Source organism: Hemitrygon akajei, chromosome 23 (genome assembly GCF_048418815.1).
Source record: "Hemitrygon akajei chromosome 23, sHemAka1.3, whole genome shotgun sequence".
In the NCBI taxonomy this organism is placed as follows: domain Eukaryota; kingdom Metazoa; phylum Chordata; class Chondrichthyes; order Myliobatiformes; family Dasyatidae; genus Hemitrygon; species Hemitrygon akajei.
Window position 1 is genome coordinate 59,979,830 of NC_133146.1, and position 20,188 is coordinate 60,000,017.

The following is a 20,188-nucleotide window of genomic DNA, read 5'->3' on the forward strand; positions in this document are numbered from 1 at the left end:
ATATCCCCGTTTGGTTGAACCCCAAACCATACTGACCCTAGACACATGTTGTTGATGAAAGGTGCCTTTCCCACTGCTGAGTCGTGTGGCTGTTAGCAGAGTTAGCCAATGAGCCTGGTGAGAGGGTCATAGTTTTATGACGGACGAAACAATACTCAGCTACTGTTATGAAGAATGACAAAAGCATTGCCTCAAAAATATCGCAGCAATACTGTGATTTCAAGTTTATTGTTTCTGAGAAAGTTAAGACTGGTTTAATTAAGACATTTACTGATATGTTGAACTACATGCTTAGAAATGAAGAATGTGAAGAACTGTCAATCTTTGTTGACATTGTTGGAACATTTCATGCATCGAGTGCTGACTGTAAACATGAATTCAGTCTTATTAATTCAACTAAATACAAATCCGGTAACGGATTATAAGTGGAACATTTGGATGATTTAATGAGGATTAATATGCATCCTTCACCTGGTTGCAAAATTAATCTGCAGTGTTTATAGTGATGAAGGCGGACAAGAAAAAGTTGAAAGGCTTTCTTTGTTGTAGGGTAATTCATTATAACCTTCAATTAATAAATAAAATCAAAAGTATGTGATTTTTCAATTTTCATTCTAAATATGAATAGTATGCACATTACAAAAACATTTAAAATGTCACGCAGTTTGCAAGCCATGTAAAAATTTTCTGCTCAGAGCAATGGTGGTCTGCACAAATGTCAAAAAAAATTAGAGGGAATGTTGACAATGTGTTTTAATAGTCACCCTTCTCTCTCACACAGCCTATTTCTGATTTCCTTTCCCTCAGGCAGGGGTTCCCAACCTTTTTTATGCAATGGACCAATACCATCAAGCAAGGGGTCACCCCAAGGACAAGGCTAGTGCAAGCCCACTAACTCTACACTTATTCTGACTACACTTTGGTTTCTGGAAAGTTCTCTTTTCTGCTCAGTTCTGATGAAAGGTCATTGGCCTGAGGCTTTAGTTATGATTCTCTTCCTGAAGATGTGGCCTGATCTACTGAACGCTTCTATTACATTCTTATTTTGGATTTCAAGCATTTACAGTTACTTTGATTTTCACTCTATTATATTTTCCCATTTTTTCTGACTCCTCCATATACGCTCTGATTAGGTCTGCCTCACCAATACCTTTAAAAGAGATCTTTAATTTTCCTTAATCAGGCTCCCCTCCACCATAGTTGACAGTACTCTCCACCTGACTTCCTGTATTCTCACATTCCTTTGTGATAGTATGATTTCCTGAAGTCGTAACTATACGTGTTATTTGTGCTGTGTGCTGTTGGTAATATGTTTTGTACCTTGGCCATGGAGAAACACTGTTTTGTTTATCTATATTCATGTATGGTTGAATGATAATCGAATTTGAAACTTGAAACTGGATTCCAGATTCAAAGACCCTCTCTGCAACTTGTAAAACTTATAATTGAGTTCCATAATCCATCACATCTTCTCGTACCCCATCCTTTCAGCATAACAAAGAGCCTGTTCCAGCCATAACCCCCTGGGTCCCCTTCCCCCTCCAATGACTACTTCCCCCTTTCCCATTTTCTCATGCAACTATGAAATATGCTAACCATCTGATCTATTGCTTCAAACCTTCCCACCATTCAGAGACCAAAGACTCATTTTATGGGGAGAAGTCAGGAGCATGGGTTGAGAGGGACAATAAATCAGCCATGACGGAATGGTAGAGAAGACTTGGTGGGCAGAATGGCCTAATTCTGCTCCCATGCCTTATGATCTTAACTCGGAAGAAGTAGCAATCACCTGCATTTCTCCTAATTAATGTAATGCATTCAGTGCTCACTGTGCGATGCCCTGGTGTGTTGGAGAAACCAAACGCAGATTAGTGAATGTTTTGTAGAGCACCTCTGTGAGGATGATCCTGCACATCCAGTCACACGTCACTTTAATTCCCCAGCCTTGTCCTGGCTTCCTAATTTGCTCCAACGATGCTCAATGGAAATGCTAGTTTGCAGTTGCTTGGACTCAGTACTAAATTCAACAGTTTCAAGCCACCTCCTACTCTTACACTTTCTTTCTGTAGACATGGCTATACCATTCTCTTTCAAGCAAACTCACTTTACTCCTGTTTCTAAATGTTTTAAATGTTTAAAATAATTAACTAAGTGTGCCTGCCATTCACAGATACTCTGTTCTCTCCAACGCTCCCCCTCTCTGCCACTTAAAACACAATTGCTTACTCACTAATCCCATTCTGATGAAGGATCCTTCACATACAACGCTGAGTCAGTTTCTTTCTCTACTGACGCTGCCTGACCTGCTGACTGTTTCTGGTATTGTGTCATTTATGCTTCCGATTTACAGCACCTGCAGTTTATTTTGCTCTCATTACAAAAGTACAATTCTACTTTACATATGTCATATTGCTGACTGCCTGTTCACTCAGTTCAAAACAAACAGGGGTTCTCTGAAACCCCAGGGCTTTTCCACATTCACCTTGTCAATAAATAATGCAATTGGCAACTGGAGAACCGATGTCAAACAAAGTAATGATACAATAGGAATGTGGTATTACAAAGTACAAAACACAAAACAAGCCAGATGATTCAATAGAGTGTTTGTAGTGCATTCCATTCACAGCGCTGGGATATACCAACAGCATAATGATGGCATATAAAAATTACTCATAGAGTAACAAACATATACCGGTATATTAAAAAATTAAAAGTTTTGCATCATCTTTTTGCAGCAGCTATATTTCATTAGGGGTTTGAGGAGATTTGGTGAGTTACCACAGACTTGCAAATTTCTGCAGATGTACTGTGGAAAGCATTCTAACGGGCTGCATCACCGTCTGATATGGGAATGGGCAGGCCACTGCTCAGGATCAACACAACCTGAAGAGAGTTGTCAACTCAGGGGCACTAGCCCCCCCCCAGCATCCAGGTCATCTTCAAGGAGGGCTGCCTCAAAAAGGACCCCATCACCCTGGACATGCTCTCTTCTCATTGCCACCATTAAGGAGGAGCTACAGGAGCCTTGAAGAGAGACATTCAATGATTCAGGACCAGCTTCTTCCCCTTTGCCATTGGATTTCTTAATGGACATTGAACCCATAAGCACTGCCTTGCTACTTTCTTTTTGCACAAATTATACACACACACACACACACACACACATATATATACATACATATATATGTGTGTATATATACATACACACACACAGTAATTCAGTTTTTATTGTTATGCATTGCATTGTACTGCTGCTGCATAACAACAAATTGCATGACATATGCCACTGATATTAAACCTGATTCTGATTCTTAAGGCAGGAAGGAGTGGGATCGAGAAGATGCCAGAATAAGGAAGTGAGGGGAGAGAGCAGGGAGGACAAGCTGGAAGGTGATAGGTGTAGCCAGGTGGGTGGGGGAGAGGGGAGGGGGTTATGAAGTAAGAGGCAAAGAGGTAATAGACAGGAAAGGTAAAGGGCTGGAGAAGAAGGAATCTGATAGAAGAGGAGAGTGGACTAAATGAGAAAGGGAGGGAGGAAGGGTACGGGGGTGATAGGCCGGTGAAGAGAGGAGGTAAGAGGCCAGAGTTGGGAGATAAAGAAGGGGGAAGAGAAAAACACCAGAAGGAGAAATTGATGTTCATGCCACAAGGTCAGAGCTACTCAGTCAGAATATGAGGTGTTGCTCCTCCAACCAGAGAGAAGCTTCATCATGGCAGAAGAGGCCATGGGCCTCAATTTCGGAATGGGAATGAGGATAGGAATTAAAGTGGTTTGCCCCTGCGGAATTGACAGATGGCGCAGGGATACCTGACAAAGCAGTTCCCCCGATTTACACTGAGTCTCACCAATGCAGAGGAGGCCACATCGGAGCACCAGATACAGCCACCGATCCCAACAGATTTGCAGGTGAAGCTGGAAGGACTGTTTGGGGCCCTGAATGTTGGTGAGGGAGGATGTGGTTAAGGTCCTTTGGTCTACATTATACTGCCAATACCTATGCTGCTACGGCTGATCTCAAATATCGGTTTAACATCAGAGGTCACTATGGATCAATTCCTTTAAGAATAATACTTGTGATTAATATTTCATGCAAATGAGTCAGAAAATTCAGGGGATTCATGGATATGCTGATGTTGCACACTTCACTAATTTGTTCTTTCAATATTTACTGCTCTGGTGCATATTTTGCCCAGAAGAAACCTCATCCATTTCCCTTCCTGTTAACTACATGCACCTTTGTGTCAGCTGCTGATAGTGAGCATTCCATAAGGGATGACAGTAGATTGCACAATTAACAATTGTTTAAAGTCAGTCATTTGGAGTCCAAAAAGAGAAAAAGTTAACTGCTGAGTATTATTCCTGCATGGATAAAAGTATAAAAATCCAGAAGTTTAAAAACAAACATTTAACATGTATTTCATGATTTTCCTTTTTACATGTTCTTCGATGTCTCTAAATCTAAGCATATTTTCCTATTTAGTTTTCCTTCTATGACGGATTTAATTTAATTTTTGTTTTAATTACATTCCTTTAATTTAAGCAGGTGCACCGGCCAAGCCATTGCTCAGCCAAGTCCCAGATGGCAAATGCTTTCACCACATGATTAGCCTTTGTGGGAAGAGGAACGATTCTGACTGAGCTGGGAAAGTTCCACACAGCAACAAACACAGAGTGCTGATGGAATTCAGCAAGTCAGGCAGCATCCATGGAGGGGAAAAATCAGTCAACATTTCAGGCCGAGGACCTTCATCGGAATATTGTTCAGTGATTTCACACACAGCACAATGATTCAGATAAACAAAGTAACACACAGGGTGCTTCCTGACCCGTGAAGAATCAAACATCTCCTTTTATTTTTGCCTATCCTTAAGGTTGTCATAGCAAGTGGTGGCAGGGGAGAATAGTGAGGATGAGCTCTGCCTATTAAATGCCCCCAATGGCATACATCTCAAATAGCCCTGACAACCAAGTCCAGCTCCTGGCCTACATGTGTGACTTAGCTAGTAAGCCTGTAAAAATCGTTCCTACTGACACCAAAAGGAGCAAAGATGGCTTACTGATGTCTTAAAACCAGTCTCTGTGGGCAGATGGGGCTCATTAGCAGTTCATCTAGAAGGAAAGCTCCGATCTCAAAGCTCTGCTGCTTCATGGCTATACCAGCTCATGGGGAAGGCTTTGGGAGTAAACCCCCAGAAAAAATCCAGAGATGGAGTCCCTCAGGCAGTCCTACATTTAGTTCCAGGCTGACTGGTAACTCTTGCAATGCCGCTGGTGCCTGACTATACCAGTCTTTATGTTCCTTTGGATTCATCAGCTGCAGGGAGAGGGGAAGCCTACTGCATGGGCAACAACATGCTCTCCATACCCTACTGCCAAGGCTTGTGCAGACAACTAGGATACAACATGCATGGTTGACCCCAACCAATGGAGGATCTCTCTTTTACCAGCTGAACTGCCACTGCAGTGGCTAGATATTGGACAACTCACAAAGTTATGACAGAAGTTGCTTGCAATCTGAATGAAAGAGGTTGTCTTGCACATTTTATACCCAACAGCACTCTGTGTCAGCTTGTCTCAAAGCTATAGTGGTGAACTCACATCTCTGGCTGAAGGCACAAAGTCATCTAGGTTTTCTAGACTACATTTCCTGGAGGAAATCTTCCCCACTTTGTCCCCCTTTGTCTTTCAATTGGCAGTGAGTTTTGAGCTAATTTGTCCTGGAAAGCAACAAAATGTACTTGAAGTATCAGCTGAAGAGAACCAGCTTGATGTTTCAGCTGATGAGAACCAGCTTGATGGTTCAGCCGATGAGGACCAGCTTGATGGTTCAGCCGATGAGGACCAGCTTGATGTTTCAGCCGAAGAGGACCAGCTTGATGTTTCAGCCGAAGAGGACCAGCTTGATGGTTCAGCTGATGAGGACCAGCTTGATGTTTCAGCCGATGAGGACCAGCTTGATGTTTCAGCCGAAGAGGACCAGCTTGATGTTTCAGCCGAAGAGGACCAGTTTGATGTTTCAGCTGATGAGGACCAGTTTGATGTTTCAGCTGATGAGGACCAGCTTGATGTTTCAGCTGAAGAGGACACTAGTCATTCCCTCATTCATCAAACAACATTTTGGAATCTACAGATCCCTGCTGATCTAGTTTAGTGGCTCAGTTTGGTCAAACAACATTGAATTTTCCACAAGCCTGTTTCAGCTGGAAATAATCATGAATCCAAGGACCATTATTGGTTCCCCACATAATGATCACAAGTAACCACCTGAATTACATGGTGTGAAGGAGACTTGCCACTGGTCTAACAGTGTCAAGGGGAAGTGGAGAGCCTGCATGTCTTGGTAAAACAACTTACATCAGAACCTTGGCCACAGAACAAATGCTATCTTGCTGAGTAGACCTTTACCGGGAATACAGTATCACATTTCATATACAAGGTTAGCAGAATAGAAAATCACAATGATTGGGTTCTGAACATCTTTGGAGAAAACCGGACTGGGACTTCGTGAGGCTCAACTATCCACAGAAAGCTATGTAAGCACTTTATATGGCATACAAGTTTGGCCAAACTCCACCACAGATGGCCCCAAATGCAGCTATGAAAGGAGGAGGGTTAGGCATGGGGCTAGCAACCCCATCCCATAAAAAACATCTGTCACATCACGTGTTACCTCTGTTACACATGGCCAGAAGTGTCCTGCCCATTGAGGTGAACATTAAGACAGCCTCAAATTTCTTCTCTGAGCAATCGCTCTGGGCTGCTGCTACTGGCTGGTGTCCTTTAACACTAACTCATCATGGAGGATCTGCTGACACTGCTAACCATAGAGTCTAATCCGTGCCTGTGGTGAACTACACATACCTGTCTGGACATGCCCCCCTGCTGACTGCTCCTGTGGCTCCTCCCACTGACCGTGGCTCCTCCCACGGACCCCGGTATAAAAGAGATTGGAGGCACAGCCCCGGCCTCAGTCTCCAGGATGTAGTGTGGCGGTCACTTGCTGCATGTTCTTTCTTCCAGCCAATAAAAGCCTATATCTCGCCTCACGTCTCCGAGAGTTATTGATGGTGCATCAGTGCCCTTCTCCTTGCACTGGAAAGAGTAATATGTGCCAAGGGCTTGGTGAGCATTTTGAGCTACCTTACAGCCAAGAACCTGAATGGACTCTCGCAGCCTTAAGAACACCCAAGCTGGGCTTCTATTTCTGATTAAAAAGAAAACATTTGCTAGATTGTAGAACAGTTCAAAGTTGAAAGTAAATTTATATAAAAGTACGTTTATGTCACCAAATACAACTCTGTAATTCCCTTTCTTACAGGCACACTTAATAAATCCATAATAGAATAATAACCTTAATAGAATCAGTGAAAGACCACACTGACTTGGGTGCTCAACCGGTGTGCAAAAGACAACAAACTGTGCAAATGCAAAAAGAAATAATTTTAGTAAATAAATCAAGAATAAATATCAAGACCATGAGCTGAGACCAGCTGAGGCATGACTACAATGAGAGGTTTCCCCATGGTCAACCCTAGGCATCTGTGTTGCCATCGAGCCCACCTGCAGACTGGCACAAGGATCATGACTAAGCAGTCAGTGGTGTTCTGAGACGCTGAGACAGATTTACAGACACTGATGGGTCTCCAGATTTGTAGTGGCTAGTGTTATTTCCCACAAGCTGCCACTCATGCAGACTCATGTACTAGCAGCATCAGGGGTGAGACCACAGGAAGGGAATGGGCAGACCACAGCCTGCGCAGCAAATGGCCCACAGATCATCAAATCCTCTTGACCACTTTTTGAATTTCATTACCAGTGTACTTCATCAAGCTCCAAATCACACTCGTACAACTTTAACTTCCATAATGGATTTATTTGGAGTTATTTATTTATTTAGAGATACAACATGGAATAGACTTTACCTGCCATTCTAGCCCCAGCAACCCGACAACCCCGATTTAAGCCTAATCAAGGGACTGTTTACAATGACCACTTAACCTACCCAGTATGTAATTGGACAATGGGAGGAAACCGCAGCACCCAGGGAAAACCCATGCATTCCACAGGGAGGATGTAAGAATCCTTACAGAGACCATAAGACATAGCAGCAAAATTAGGCCATTCAGCCCACTGAGTCTGCTCTGCCATCTCACCATGGCTGATCCCAGATCCCATTAAACCCCAATACACCTATGCTCTCACCATATCCCTTGATGCCCTGACCAATCAGGAATCTATCAACAGGCGTGGCCTCCACTGCAGCCTGTGGCAGAGCATTCCACAGATTCACCACTCTCTGGCTAAAAAAAATTCCTCATTACTTCTGTTCTAAAATGTCACCCCTCAATTTTGAGACTGTGCCTTCTAGTTCTGGATACCCCCACCATAGGAAACACCTCTCCAACTTCAACCTTATCCAGTCCTTTCAACCTTCGGTAGGTTTCAATAAGAGCCCCATGCATTTGCCTTCTTTACCATAGACTCAACCTGTGAATTAACCTTCTGGGGGTCTTGCATGAAGACTCCTAAGTCCCTCTGCACCTCTGATATTCAAATTTTCTCCCCAGTTAGGTAATACCTAAGCTATTCTTCCTTTCACCAAAATGCATTAATGTACATTTCCCAAGTGTATTCCCTATTACACTATCCATAACTGCACCAATCGATGTCATCCACAAATTTGCAAATTCACCCATCTACAGTTTCATCCAAATCATTGAGATATGTCCAAGCACAGATCCTTGGGATACACACTGGACCTCCATCAGAATAATAACCTTTCATCCCGACTTTCTGTTTTCTACGGGCAAGCCAGTTCTGAATCGAAACTTGCAATTCCCCCATGTATCATTATCATCTGAATCTTATCAAATGCCGTACTAATATCCATGTAGATAACACCCACTGCCTTACCTTCATTAAGTACCTTTGTCATGTGATTAAGTTTATAGGCATGATCTGCCCCACACAAAGCCATGCTCTCTATCTCTAAGCAGGTCATGCCGTTCCAAAAGTGCATAAAGGCTACACCTCAGTATCTTCTCCAACAGCTTCCATACCACTGATGTGAGGCTCACAGGCTTATCCCCATTTCCTTTCTTGAACAAAAGCACAACATTTGCTACACTCCAGTATTCTGGGACCTTGCTTGTTGCAAGTGAGAACACAAAGGTCTTTGGTGAAGCCTCCAGCAGTTTCTTTCCTTGCTTCTTTCAATACTCTGGGACATACAGTATACCTGGAGGCCTAGGATTTTACCCACCGTAATGATTTACAGAAGTCCCACCACTACATCTTCCTTAATCTCAAAATGTCCCAGCATATTAGCATACCTCCTCCTCTCTCTTTGCCCCATCTTCTAAATCTTTTCCCTCAATAAATAACAGCAAACTACTTTTTTAATACCTCAGCCACTTGTGTAGACTCCAAGCACAAATTCCCTCCTTCATCCTGTAGTGGACCTGTGCTCTCCTTCATTATCCTCTTAGTCCTAAGTATAAAATGTTTTGGGATTCTTGGAGATCCTTCTTGTCAAGGGCATCTTATGGCTCCTTTTGACCATGATAATGGCCTGCTGAGCAGTTTTCTGTAATCCAGAGCCCAGCCTGATTTTAGCTACCTAAACTACATAAGCTTCCTTTTCCTTCCTGACTAAACCTCAGGTCATCCAAGATTCCCTTACTTTAGCATTTTTGTCCTTACTCCTTACCAGAACATGCTGATCCCGAGCTTCCATTTGTCAGTTGTAGACTTGTCCAACAGTATCTGCCCTTTAGATTCTGCCTTATCCGGTTGTAATATGCCCTCCCCCTAATTTGGTACCTTCCTGCAAGACCCATTTTTATCCTTAATCATGACCATCTTAAAACATAATCAGTTATGGTCAATGTTCCCAAAAATTTCACACAACTCACTGATGTTTTTAATTTTTCCAGATACATAGAGTATCTGCAACACAGTCAAGGTGAGCTTTGAAGAAAAGACACAATAATTCAGAAAAGTACTGCAGCTTGCAATATACAAAAAAAAATTACATTAATTTTATTTTGATTCCGTAAGGTTGTCATAGCTGGAGGGTACGGGGATATGCTGCCACTACCTATTAAATGCTCCCAACGGCAGGCACCTCTGACAACCAAGTCCAGCTCCTGGTCTTCACATGTGACTTAGCCACTAAGCCCATAGAACCACTTCTACTGAGAGGAGAAGAGGCAAAGGCAGGTTTACTGGCACCTTAAAAGCATTAGCTTCAGGCAGACGGGGCTTGTCAATCATTGTTGAGAATGAAAACTTTGATCTCAAACCTCCACTGCCTTGCAGGCTTTGCGAGTAACCCTGAGGATAAGTCCAGAGCTGGAGTCCGTAAGGCAGTTCTATGTTGAGTTCAACACTGACTGGCAACTCCTGTGACAATATTGGTGCCAGACTGTGTCAGTTTCTGCCATTCCTTTGGATTCATCAGCTGTGTGGAGAGGGGGAATCTGCTGCATGGGCAACAGCTTGCTCTCCATATCCCACTGGTTTGGCTTGCGTAGACAGCTAGGATGCAAGTTCGTTCAAGTTTAATTGTCATTCAAGCATACATGAATGATGAATAAAGCCAAACGAGACAGTGTTACTCCAGGGCTATGGTGCAAAACACAGTACCAGCAGTCACACACAGCACGAGGCACAAATATCAGTAAAATATAGTCACAGAAACAGAGAGAAAGAAAATGGCAACATCCACGGGGGCCTATAAAATATATTTCAGCATGTTGACTTTATATCTGAGGCAGCTATACTGCAATAATTGCCGAATGATTCAGGGAAACAAAATGCTAAATCTTGCTTACATATCTTTGAGACTATTGTTCTCTTTACATGATGTAACAGTGCTATCTTGTGGTACCTCTGCTATATTTCTTCAAGTTAGTTGTCTTTTTATATCTCAATGGATAAAATCATATAATGATAATGTTAGTCAGATCTCGCAAATAGAAGCTTGTGCTCATTTAATATCAAAAAGCAAAATTGACATTGTGAAGGGAAGATTAATTTTTAATCTTTTTACAGAAAGATCAATTGGAAGGCAAAGCAATGTAAATAGTTTGGGGACCAAATAGAAGCTCCTTATTACTTACTTTCTCAAAGATACTGCAGATAATAAAACTAGTCTCAGAATTATAGCGCATAGTCAAAATAATGCTGGAAATATGCTCATTTCTTTGCATCTATTTACAGAATATAAATTAGAATGTAAATTAACATTATAGGTATATATCATTTATCAACACACAAATGGCAGTTTTTTTTTACATGGTTGAGATCTGCAGCATAAACACATTTGTGTTTCTGTTCTATTGTATTAAAGCTTCGATTGAGCAACTGTTAACAACTATTATTTTGCATTCCATCATGGCTTTCGTGATTGAGGTCTCGACTGATCAATGAGATGATACAAAGGTGACTTTCTATGTCACCTGCTCACTGCAGAACAGCCAGCCACATTCTGGAGAACTGACTATTCAGACCAACAGAATGGACTGCATTGTTGAAAGCAGGTTGTTCAATGGGGGGCATTCTGTAACAGAAACACACTATACAAACAGCAATATGAGGAAGCCCTACTTTTCCACACTCAACACAATGATCAAACACTAGAGAACTTGTTGAAAAAATATTAAATAGAGCTGAATTTCAGAGAAATAAATTATTAGCATAAATATTTCTGCATTAAAATTTTAAATTCAACATTCTGTTGGTGAGAGAAAGCTGCAACAAGTTTAGTATTTGAATTCAACTGTGAGCTCAAGACACACATAGATCTTACTTACTTATTGAGTTACAGTGCAGAACAGGCTCTTCTGACCCTTCAAGCCACACCGTCCAGCAACCCCCAATTTAACCCCAGCCTAATCACGGGGCAATTTACAATGATCAATTAACCAACTAATGGGTACATCTTTGGACTGTGGGTGGAAACCAGAGCATCCGGAGAATATCCACACATTCCATGGGGAGGACGTACAAGTCTTCTTATGGATGACATCAGAATTAAACTTGGAACTTCAACATCCGGAGCGGTAACAGCGTTGCGTTAACTCTGTGCAGCCATGGCGTGCACGGCTGAGGGATCGTGATGCTGCCTTCAGATTGGGGGATGTGACAGCAAGAACTGTGCTTTCCTGCTCCATCAGGAAGACAAAACAGGAGAATATATAGCCACTAGTATGGGAACTAGCCAAGCCTCAAACCAGAAGTCCCTACAAAGGACTGTAAGGATGGCTGAGAGGATTATAGGGGTCTCCTTACCAGAGGGACAACTTCACTGCACTGCTCCCACAACCTATGGACTCACTTTGAAGGACACTTCATCTCATGTTCTCCATTTTATTGCATATTTTAATTAATTAATTTACATATTATTTCTTTTTTTTCCTTTTGTATTTGCACAGTTTGTTGTCTTTTGCACACTGGTTGTTTGTCCACCCTGTGGGGTGCGGTCTTGATTTTACTGTGTTTCTTGTATTTACTGTAAATGCCTGCAAGAAAATGAATCTCAATATTGTACCAGTAACAGGGCTTCAAACGTCAATGTTGTTGGGCTTTCTTATTTAATGCTATTCTGTATTATCATTGGACACATTTCTGATATAATGAATTGTCTTCACACAGTACTTTACTCAAAATGTAGATCTTGAAAGGGTCACACCAAACACTGTTCCACCAACTTGGAACCCACTTGGTACAAGTGCTATAAAATTCAAACTTCTGTAGACCGAACTGAGATTCAGAATACAATTCCTTTGTCCACAGAGTGAAGATGCAGGATCTACAGGTCCCATTCTCTCATGCATCCTTGATTTTGTCTGGGGACATCAGAATCTCCCTTAGACTGCTTCCCTATCTCCCAGAGTCTCCCAGCTGTCCTCTGTTTTCCTATTTGATAATCCCTTTCAACGCAAGAAAGTGCAAATCACTTAGACTGAAGTATAATAAAATCAGCCCCATTAAACTCCCTTAGTAACAAGAGGGAAAAATGACCAGCATGGAGATACAAAAATAGGCCAGTGGACATGTATTTGGCAATGAATCACTTCTTAAAAGCTGTTTACTACTTACAAGATGCAAGTCAGAAGAGTAGTGGAAGCTTGACACTAACTGGGATAAAATAATCCCGTTTGATTGGTACCTTTTGGTGCACCGTGGCCACTATGTACAGTGAGTACAGAAGCAAGTTACAACAGGCTCTCACGCAGCAACTTCCAATTCCAGAGGCAAATGGACACCCCGACTCCAAGTCACGCACCACCCTCATTTCATACACATAAAATTGCTGGTGAATCAATGCTCTATGTCTCTGACCTCCATTTGGGAAGATCCTCCTTCAATTTTGAGGAGAATTGTAAAACATAGAGTGAAACTGCATATAAAAATGCACAAAAGGTAACAGGAAAAATAAAGAGCAGCTAGGTTGGGTGGGACTACAACTAGAGGGCGAAAGGTGAAAAATTTAAGGGGAACATGAGGGGAAACTTCACCCAGGAGAGTTGTGAAAGTATGGAATGAGCTGCCAGTGCAAGTGGTGCATGTGAGCTTGACTTCATTGTTTAAGAAGAGTTTGGATTGGTACATGGTTGGATGGTAGGGGTATGGAGGGCTATGGTCCCAGTGCAGGTCGATGGGAGTTGGCAGTTTAAATGGTTCAGCACAGACTAGATGGGCTGAAGGGCCTGTTCCTGTGCTGTACATTTCTAAGACTCTACACAGATTAAAACGTTCTGTTTACTGTCACAGAAGCAGAGAAAATGGTAGATCTTGCAATGCAGGAATTGCTATTACTCAGTAATTTCCAACAGTGACAGCATTCTTCACATGTTAATGTCATTTCCCCTGTTCCAGAAATTTTTATTTATACTAGTTTCCATTCCAGATGAAGGAAAAACAGGCCTTGCATCCAGGGGAGCAGGGGTAAATTATGGCAAGTTGGAGGAATCGACGTTCGTGCCATCAGGTTGGCGGCTACCCAGACGGAATGAGGAGGTGCTCCTCCAGCCTGAGTGTGGCCTCACTGTGACAGTATTGAAATGAAAATGGGAAGTCAAATTCAAATGGGCAGCCACTGAGAAACCCCCCCTTCGTGGCAGACAGAGTAAAAGGCGCTTTGACCAAATGGTCCCCAGTCTACGGCGGGTCTCACTAAAGTACAGGAGTAGCACTGGGAGCACCAGGTATAGTAGGTGACACTGACAGACTCACAGGTAAAGTGTTGCCTCACCTGAAGGGACCTGAATGGTGGTGAGGATGGCTGTGTGGGGGCAGGTGTAGTGTTTGTCCCACTTGCAGGGATCAGTCCCAGGAGGAAGATCAAGTGAGGAGAGACAAGTGGACAAGGGAGAGATCACATGGGAGATCACTCGTCTCTGGTGCCCCTCCTCCTCCCCTTTCTCCCATGGTCAACCATTCTCTAATGTCAGATTCCTTCTTCTTCAGTGCTTACCTCTTCCACTCATCACATCCCAGCTCCTTATTTCACACCCCTCCCCCACACATCTACCTTCCCTCATCTCTCACCTGCCAGTTTGTACTCCAATCCCTCCCCCCACTTTCTTATTCTGGCTTCTTCCCCCTTCCTTTCCAGTCCCGATGAAGGGTCTCGGTCCCAAAAGATCAACTGTTTATTTTTCTCCATAGATGCTGCCTGATCTGCTGAGTTCCTCCAGCATTTTGTTTGTGTTGCACCTGGAGAATCTCTTGTGTTTATGAATTCCCATTTAACTCACGGTCATTTTGTCTTCTTCTCACCAGATCTCCTCAGATACAACCACTGACCTACGCACTCAAGGAAGCTGGCCGTGAGAGATCAGTCTGCACGTGGTTGGGAGGTAGGATAAAATGGGATCACTCAGTGAAAACCTATGCTGTCACGGGGAGAACAAGCAAACTGCACGCTGACAGCACCAGAGGTCGGCACTGAACCAGGTTACCTGGTGCTGTGAGGAAACCGGATGACCAGCTGTGCTGCCCTGAATGTTCCAGCAGGGGTGATGCTGGGATGGGGACAGGTAACAGAGAAACCTTTATTCAACCACAGGATCGATGAAAGCAGAACAAACACACCAGAATATTCACTACAACCTTTTAACAGCTGGTGAGATAACTGCTGAGGTCCGGGGCCTAGTTTCCAGTTGTTATTTGGCCTTTTCACACAGCAACGTTTGCTGTCTCATTATTCATTTATATGAAGTCAACAGAAAGTGGGCTGCTGATTCAGGCCGAGTGCATTTTGTGCAATAGGCAACAATAATTTCATCCTCATATAGTTCCAAGTATTTCAGCCTGAAGCAAAATAAATCCCTGCGAATCTAAATGTGAGAACTCTTCAATCATGTTTTTGCAGCACCCTCACTGTCAGCCAAACCATCACAGGGATTTTTATTATAAAATATCTCAAGGCACTTTAAGCTGTGAATTTCTTTGAGGTTCAATGACTCATTTTAATCCATCAAAATCAAAACGTCCCTTCAATCAGTCTGACCTATAAACTACATGTAGCATTAACATCACTGGCTCATCACTCTGTTCCTGTCGTCATTTTCTGTTTTAATGTATTACAATCCATCCTGGGCCCAACATATCAATGCAGTTACTAAGGCAGCACGTCAACAGCTATATTTCATGAGGGGTTTTAGTATCTCACCAAAGACACCTGCAAATTTCTACCATGAAGAGCATTCTAACTGCCTGCATCATTGACTGGTATGGAGGTGGTGTACTGCACAGGATTGAAATAAGCTGCAGAAAGTTGTAAGCTCGGTCAGCTCCATCATGGGCACTAGCCACAATATTAACAAATTTCACAATATATGCCAGTGATATTAAATCTGATTCTGAAAATTCAGGCTAAAATATTTACCATCATAAAATAAAGTTCTCAGGAATTAGTAGTAATTCATTCAATCCTGTAGATTATTTGCTTTAAGTGGATCATATAGAGGGGTTAAATAACTTTCAGTTGCTTAAATGTCAGCTTTTGCTTGCATACATCCAGAACCTATTGTTTAATCTATTGGTAAAACACATCAAACACTGTAAAAGATTGAAATAGACAGCAAGTCAGGAAGGGAGCCATCACACAATAACTGCCTGGTGTTTTGTGAATTTGTTAGCTTTGTTTTGGATGTCCAGATTTTACCTTTTTTTTAAAGGAAGATTTTCAGTTTTATACGGCATCTTCAAGAGAGGCAAGTGGGAGAGGAGGATTCAGGAGGGAAGTTCATAGCCTAGGCCCTCAGTAACTAAAGGCAAAATGAAGATAGCTTTGGGACTGGAGAAATTGCTAGAATTAGAGGGTGTAAGTGCTCACGAGAGAGTTATAGAACTGAAAATGATTAAGGAAACATGTAAGGAGAGTTCAGAAAATTGGGATCTTAAGAGTAAAATTAAGGTATTGTTTAATAATTGTCCACAAGTACATGAGTGATGTATGAAAGGGTTTGGTGCAAGTTGGTTATTGGAACTAGAAAAACGATTGAACCAAAACACCTCCAATTTAATAGAATGCAGAATTTGATCTCACTTGGTCATGATTTACATGAAGAACATATGTTCTCAGCAAAACCACTAATTTTTATTAAGGAGTTGCCATTCACATACCTCCAAGACCTTTCCTGTGATGAATTTGTCACACTCTTCACATTTCACACCGAAGAGATTTTGATAATCCATTTCGCAATAAGGAGCACCATCTCTGTCAGAGATTTATGAAGAAAGGAGGAATAAGAACAACTTTGCAAAGAAATGCAATATAACTAAGCTCACAAATTTAAACCAAAATTAAACTTGGTATTGGATACAAAAGATTAATAAAGGTGGTTTGGAGACCAGAGTATGTTAGCAATATACTGCATATGTTCATCATATAACATTGAGGATAATGTTTAAAATCTGAAACTAACATCCGATTCAATTTGACTAAGCAAGCTGCCATATTTTACAAATTAGTCAGTGATAGACTCTTCTAAATACTTACACCAGATAAATATTAACGCCACTTCAAGAGTTTAATATAATCTCGAGAAACAGCACCTTATATTTTAGAAAAGAACCATAAAACATATTTTGACTCAGAACATTACAGAATTCCAAGTTAATTATAAAGTTTAACAAATTCTGTGAGACACTGTTACATTCATTTATGCCACACACAGTCCAGTATTTTGTTTCTTTACTTGTCCCATTACCATCGATTTTTGCCTTGCACAATTGTCTTTTTTTTCCTTTCATTCTACCTGTTCTGCATTCCATTTCATTACAAATCTTCCATTTCCTCCTCTGTATCTTAAATTTATCTTTAACTGCTCTAAATTCTGAATAAAGATACTACCCCTCAACCTTCAGGCTCTTGAACCAAAGGGGCTAACTTCACTCAACTTCACTCGCCCCATCACTGAACTGTTATAACAATCTATGGACTCACTTTCAAGGGTTCTTCATCTCACGTTCTCAATATTTATTGCTTATTTATTTATTATTAGTATTTCTTTATTTTTATATTTGCACAGTTTGTTGTATTTTGCACTTTGATTGAACACCCAAGTTGGTGCAGTCTTTCATTGACTCTGTTATAGTTACAATTCTATGGGTTTATTGAGCGGGCCCACACAAAAATTAATCACAGGATTGTATATGGTGACATATATGTTCTCAGGTAATAATTTTACCTGAAATGTTAACTGTTTCACAATCACTTGTTGAGTTACACAGCTATTTCAGCAATTTATCTATATAGTTTGCTGTGGTATTAAACAGTACTGTGTAATACTGTATTTTACTTTTTTATTTTCAACATGATATTGATATTTCTAAACACAAGAGATTCTGCAGATGCTGGAAATCTAGAGCAACACAGACAAAATGCTGGAGGAACTCCTAATATCAGTTCCCCCAGATTCAATTAATGCCAGTGTTATATTGCATTAAACTTCAAAACAGGATAAAACAAGCTCACCATTGTACTCTGTGCATTTTAGCAAAGAGTGTGATTTGCACTTACTTGCTGATGTACTCTCCGGTGAGAACCTTCCCACATGACTTGCACTTGAAACATCCTAGGTGCCACTGATGCTCGAGAGCCAGTAAGGCTTGTCCATTTTTAATATCTCTGCCACAGCCGGCACAATCTGAAAACAGAAAGGAATCCATGTAAGAGATATAAACAATAAAAATCATTAGCTCCCTAAGCACCGTCCCCTCTAAGCTGTGCAGGTGCGTGGCCTCGCAGTAGCTGAAACGTGCCTGTGCCTATTTACTGAGATACCACGCAGAATAGGCCCTTCCAGCCCCTCGAGCCATACCCCCAGCAAACCCTGATTTAATCCAACTGGCAGCTCTTTGGACAGTTGAAGGAAACAGGAGCACCCGGAGACAACTCACACAGTCACAGACAGAACACACAGACTGGGATTTGAACCCAGTTTGCTGGTACTGTTGAGTTATTGCACTGCCCCTTTGTTGCCATGCAGCTGGAATTTTCTGTTCTATAATGTGCCACACAGTTTTCAGGCTGTGTAAACATTTCCTACTCAGAGCAACGACTGGTTCATGCAACTGTACAAAAATAAAATTGGAGGGAATGTTGCTCCTAAACCAGGGATTGTGGGTTGAAGTCCCATCTGGAGTGGTGCAACTTCTGAATAGGCAATGCACATCGATTCCATTAATACTTGAAAGACTGAGAGTGCCTCAAGTTACAAAACTGCTACAAACTGTAACAACCAACACAGAATGGAAGTCAGTAGATGATTGTTAATAAACCACTGGCCCACTGAATGCCAATGTCATAATATATATATTACAAAAGTAGCATTTAGGGTGCCAGGCAGATTTCAGGCCATGTACATTTTCCTGCTCACAGCAATGTTTGGTCTGTGCAGCTGTAAAAAAATTAAAGGGATGCTGACAAAGATAATTTCCAGAAGCATATATCAAACAAAAGTGATCATTGAATCAAATGAGAAGATACCAAGGGTAGTAACAAACTAACTCTACAAAAAGCTTTGCTTTGATGACTTCTATATTTATAACCAGGCAAGAATCAGCCTTTTAATTCTGACAATTCGATACTAGTTCTAATTTCTTCACAGGAGTAGAGCTATTTTTGTCAACTTCCTAGTCTCACTTACAAACATGTTATTGCTCAGAGAACTATAGTCAGTAAATTATTGGGTTTTGTGCTTTTTCATCTGCTTAATATGTACAGTACTCTTCCTCAAGGAGGCAAGAACCAAATGTAGTGCTTACCAACAATCGCAGAACAACTCATGTCCACATCCAGGTTACTTAATGAACACACACCAATTAGGACCTTAGAGCCCACAGTTCAAGATCGACTATTTCCTGTCCCTCCTATAATTGTAATCCCGTGGGAACAGAAGGATGGAATGATGTATTCCTGTTAAGTTGCAGGAAAAATGACAAGAAAAAAGTACAGTATTGAAATGTGGCAGAATTTGGCTGAAATGTCAATTGGCGTGGTGTGACAGGAACACATCCAAGCATGTTCTAGCAAGTAGCTCATGCAATATTGTGCAGTTTCTCCAGCTTTTTGGGTGTTGCTTTGAATGTAGTATCTGCATTTGCAATCTGACAGAGCCTGAGCAGTTTTGTAAAGAAGAATGGGGGAAAATTGTAGAGTCCAGATGTGCAAAGCTGATAAAGACCTGTCCACACAGACTGAAGCAAGAATTGCTGCCAAAGGTGCATCAACTAAATACTGACTTGAAGGAGGTGAGTAATTATGCAATTATTTTGTAATGAGTAATTGTAATAAAATCAGACCAATTTGTAGAAATCTGCTCTCACTTCCACATGAAAGAGACTTTTCCTGTTGATCAGTGTTAAATAAGTCAAATTAAATCCACTGTGATTCAATGTTATAAAACAATAAAACATGAAAACTTCCGGGGGGGGGGCGGGGTTTAATACTTTTAAAAGGCACCGTATTTCACTATTACAACCCTGAGATTCTTGTCTTGTGGGCATTCACAGTAAATACAAGAAACACTTGTATCAAGAGCCTGATGGTTGGGAGGTACTGTTGGCCCTCCTTATCCGTGGGTTCCACATGCGCGGATTCAACAAACCGCGGATTGGGAAAACCCAGAAGTTCTCACTCCAGTTCTCATTATTTGAGCATGTACAGAC

General features: G+C 41.5%; 1 protein-coding gene across 13 annotated transcripts in view; it reads right to left on the reverse strand.

The window, feature by feature from the left end:
• ablim1b (actin binding LIM protein 1b) overlaps positions 1-20,188 on the reverse strand; it is a 428,496-nt gene that overhangs the window by 168,458 nt on the left and 239,850 nt on the right. For all 13 annotated transcript variants that reach the window (XM_073027825.1, XM_073027813.1, XM_073027823.1 and 10 more), the window contains exons 5-6: positions 18,039-18,165; positions 16,640-16,733 (exon numbers count right to left, since the gene is read on the reverse strand). In XM_073027825.1, coding sequence (XP_072883926.1) covers positions 16,640-16,733; positions 18,039-18,165 — 221 coding nt within the window. The remainder of the gene's footprint in view (positions 1-16,639; positions 16,734-18,038; positions 18,166-20,188) is intronic.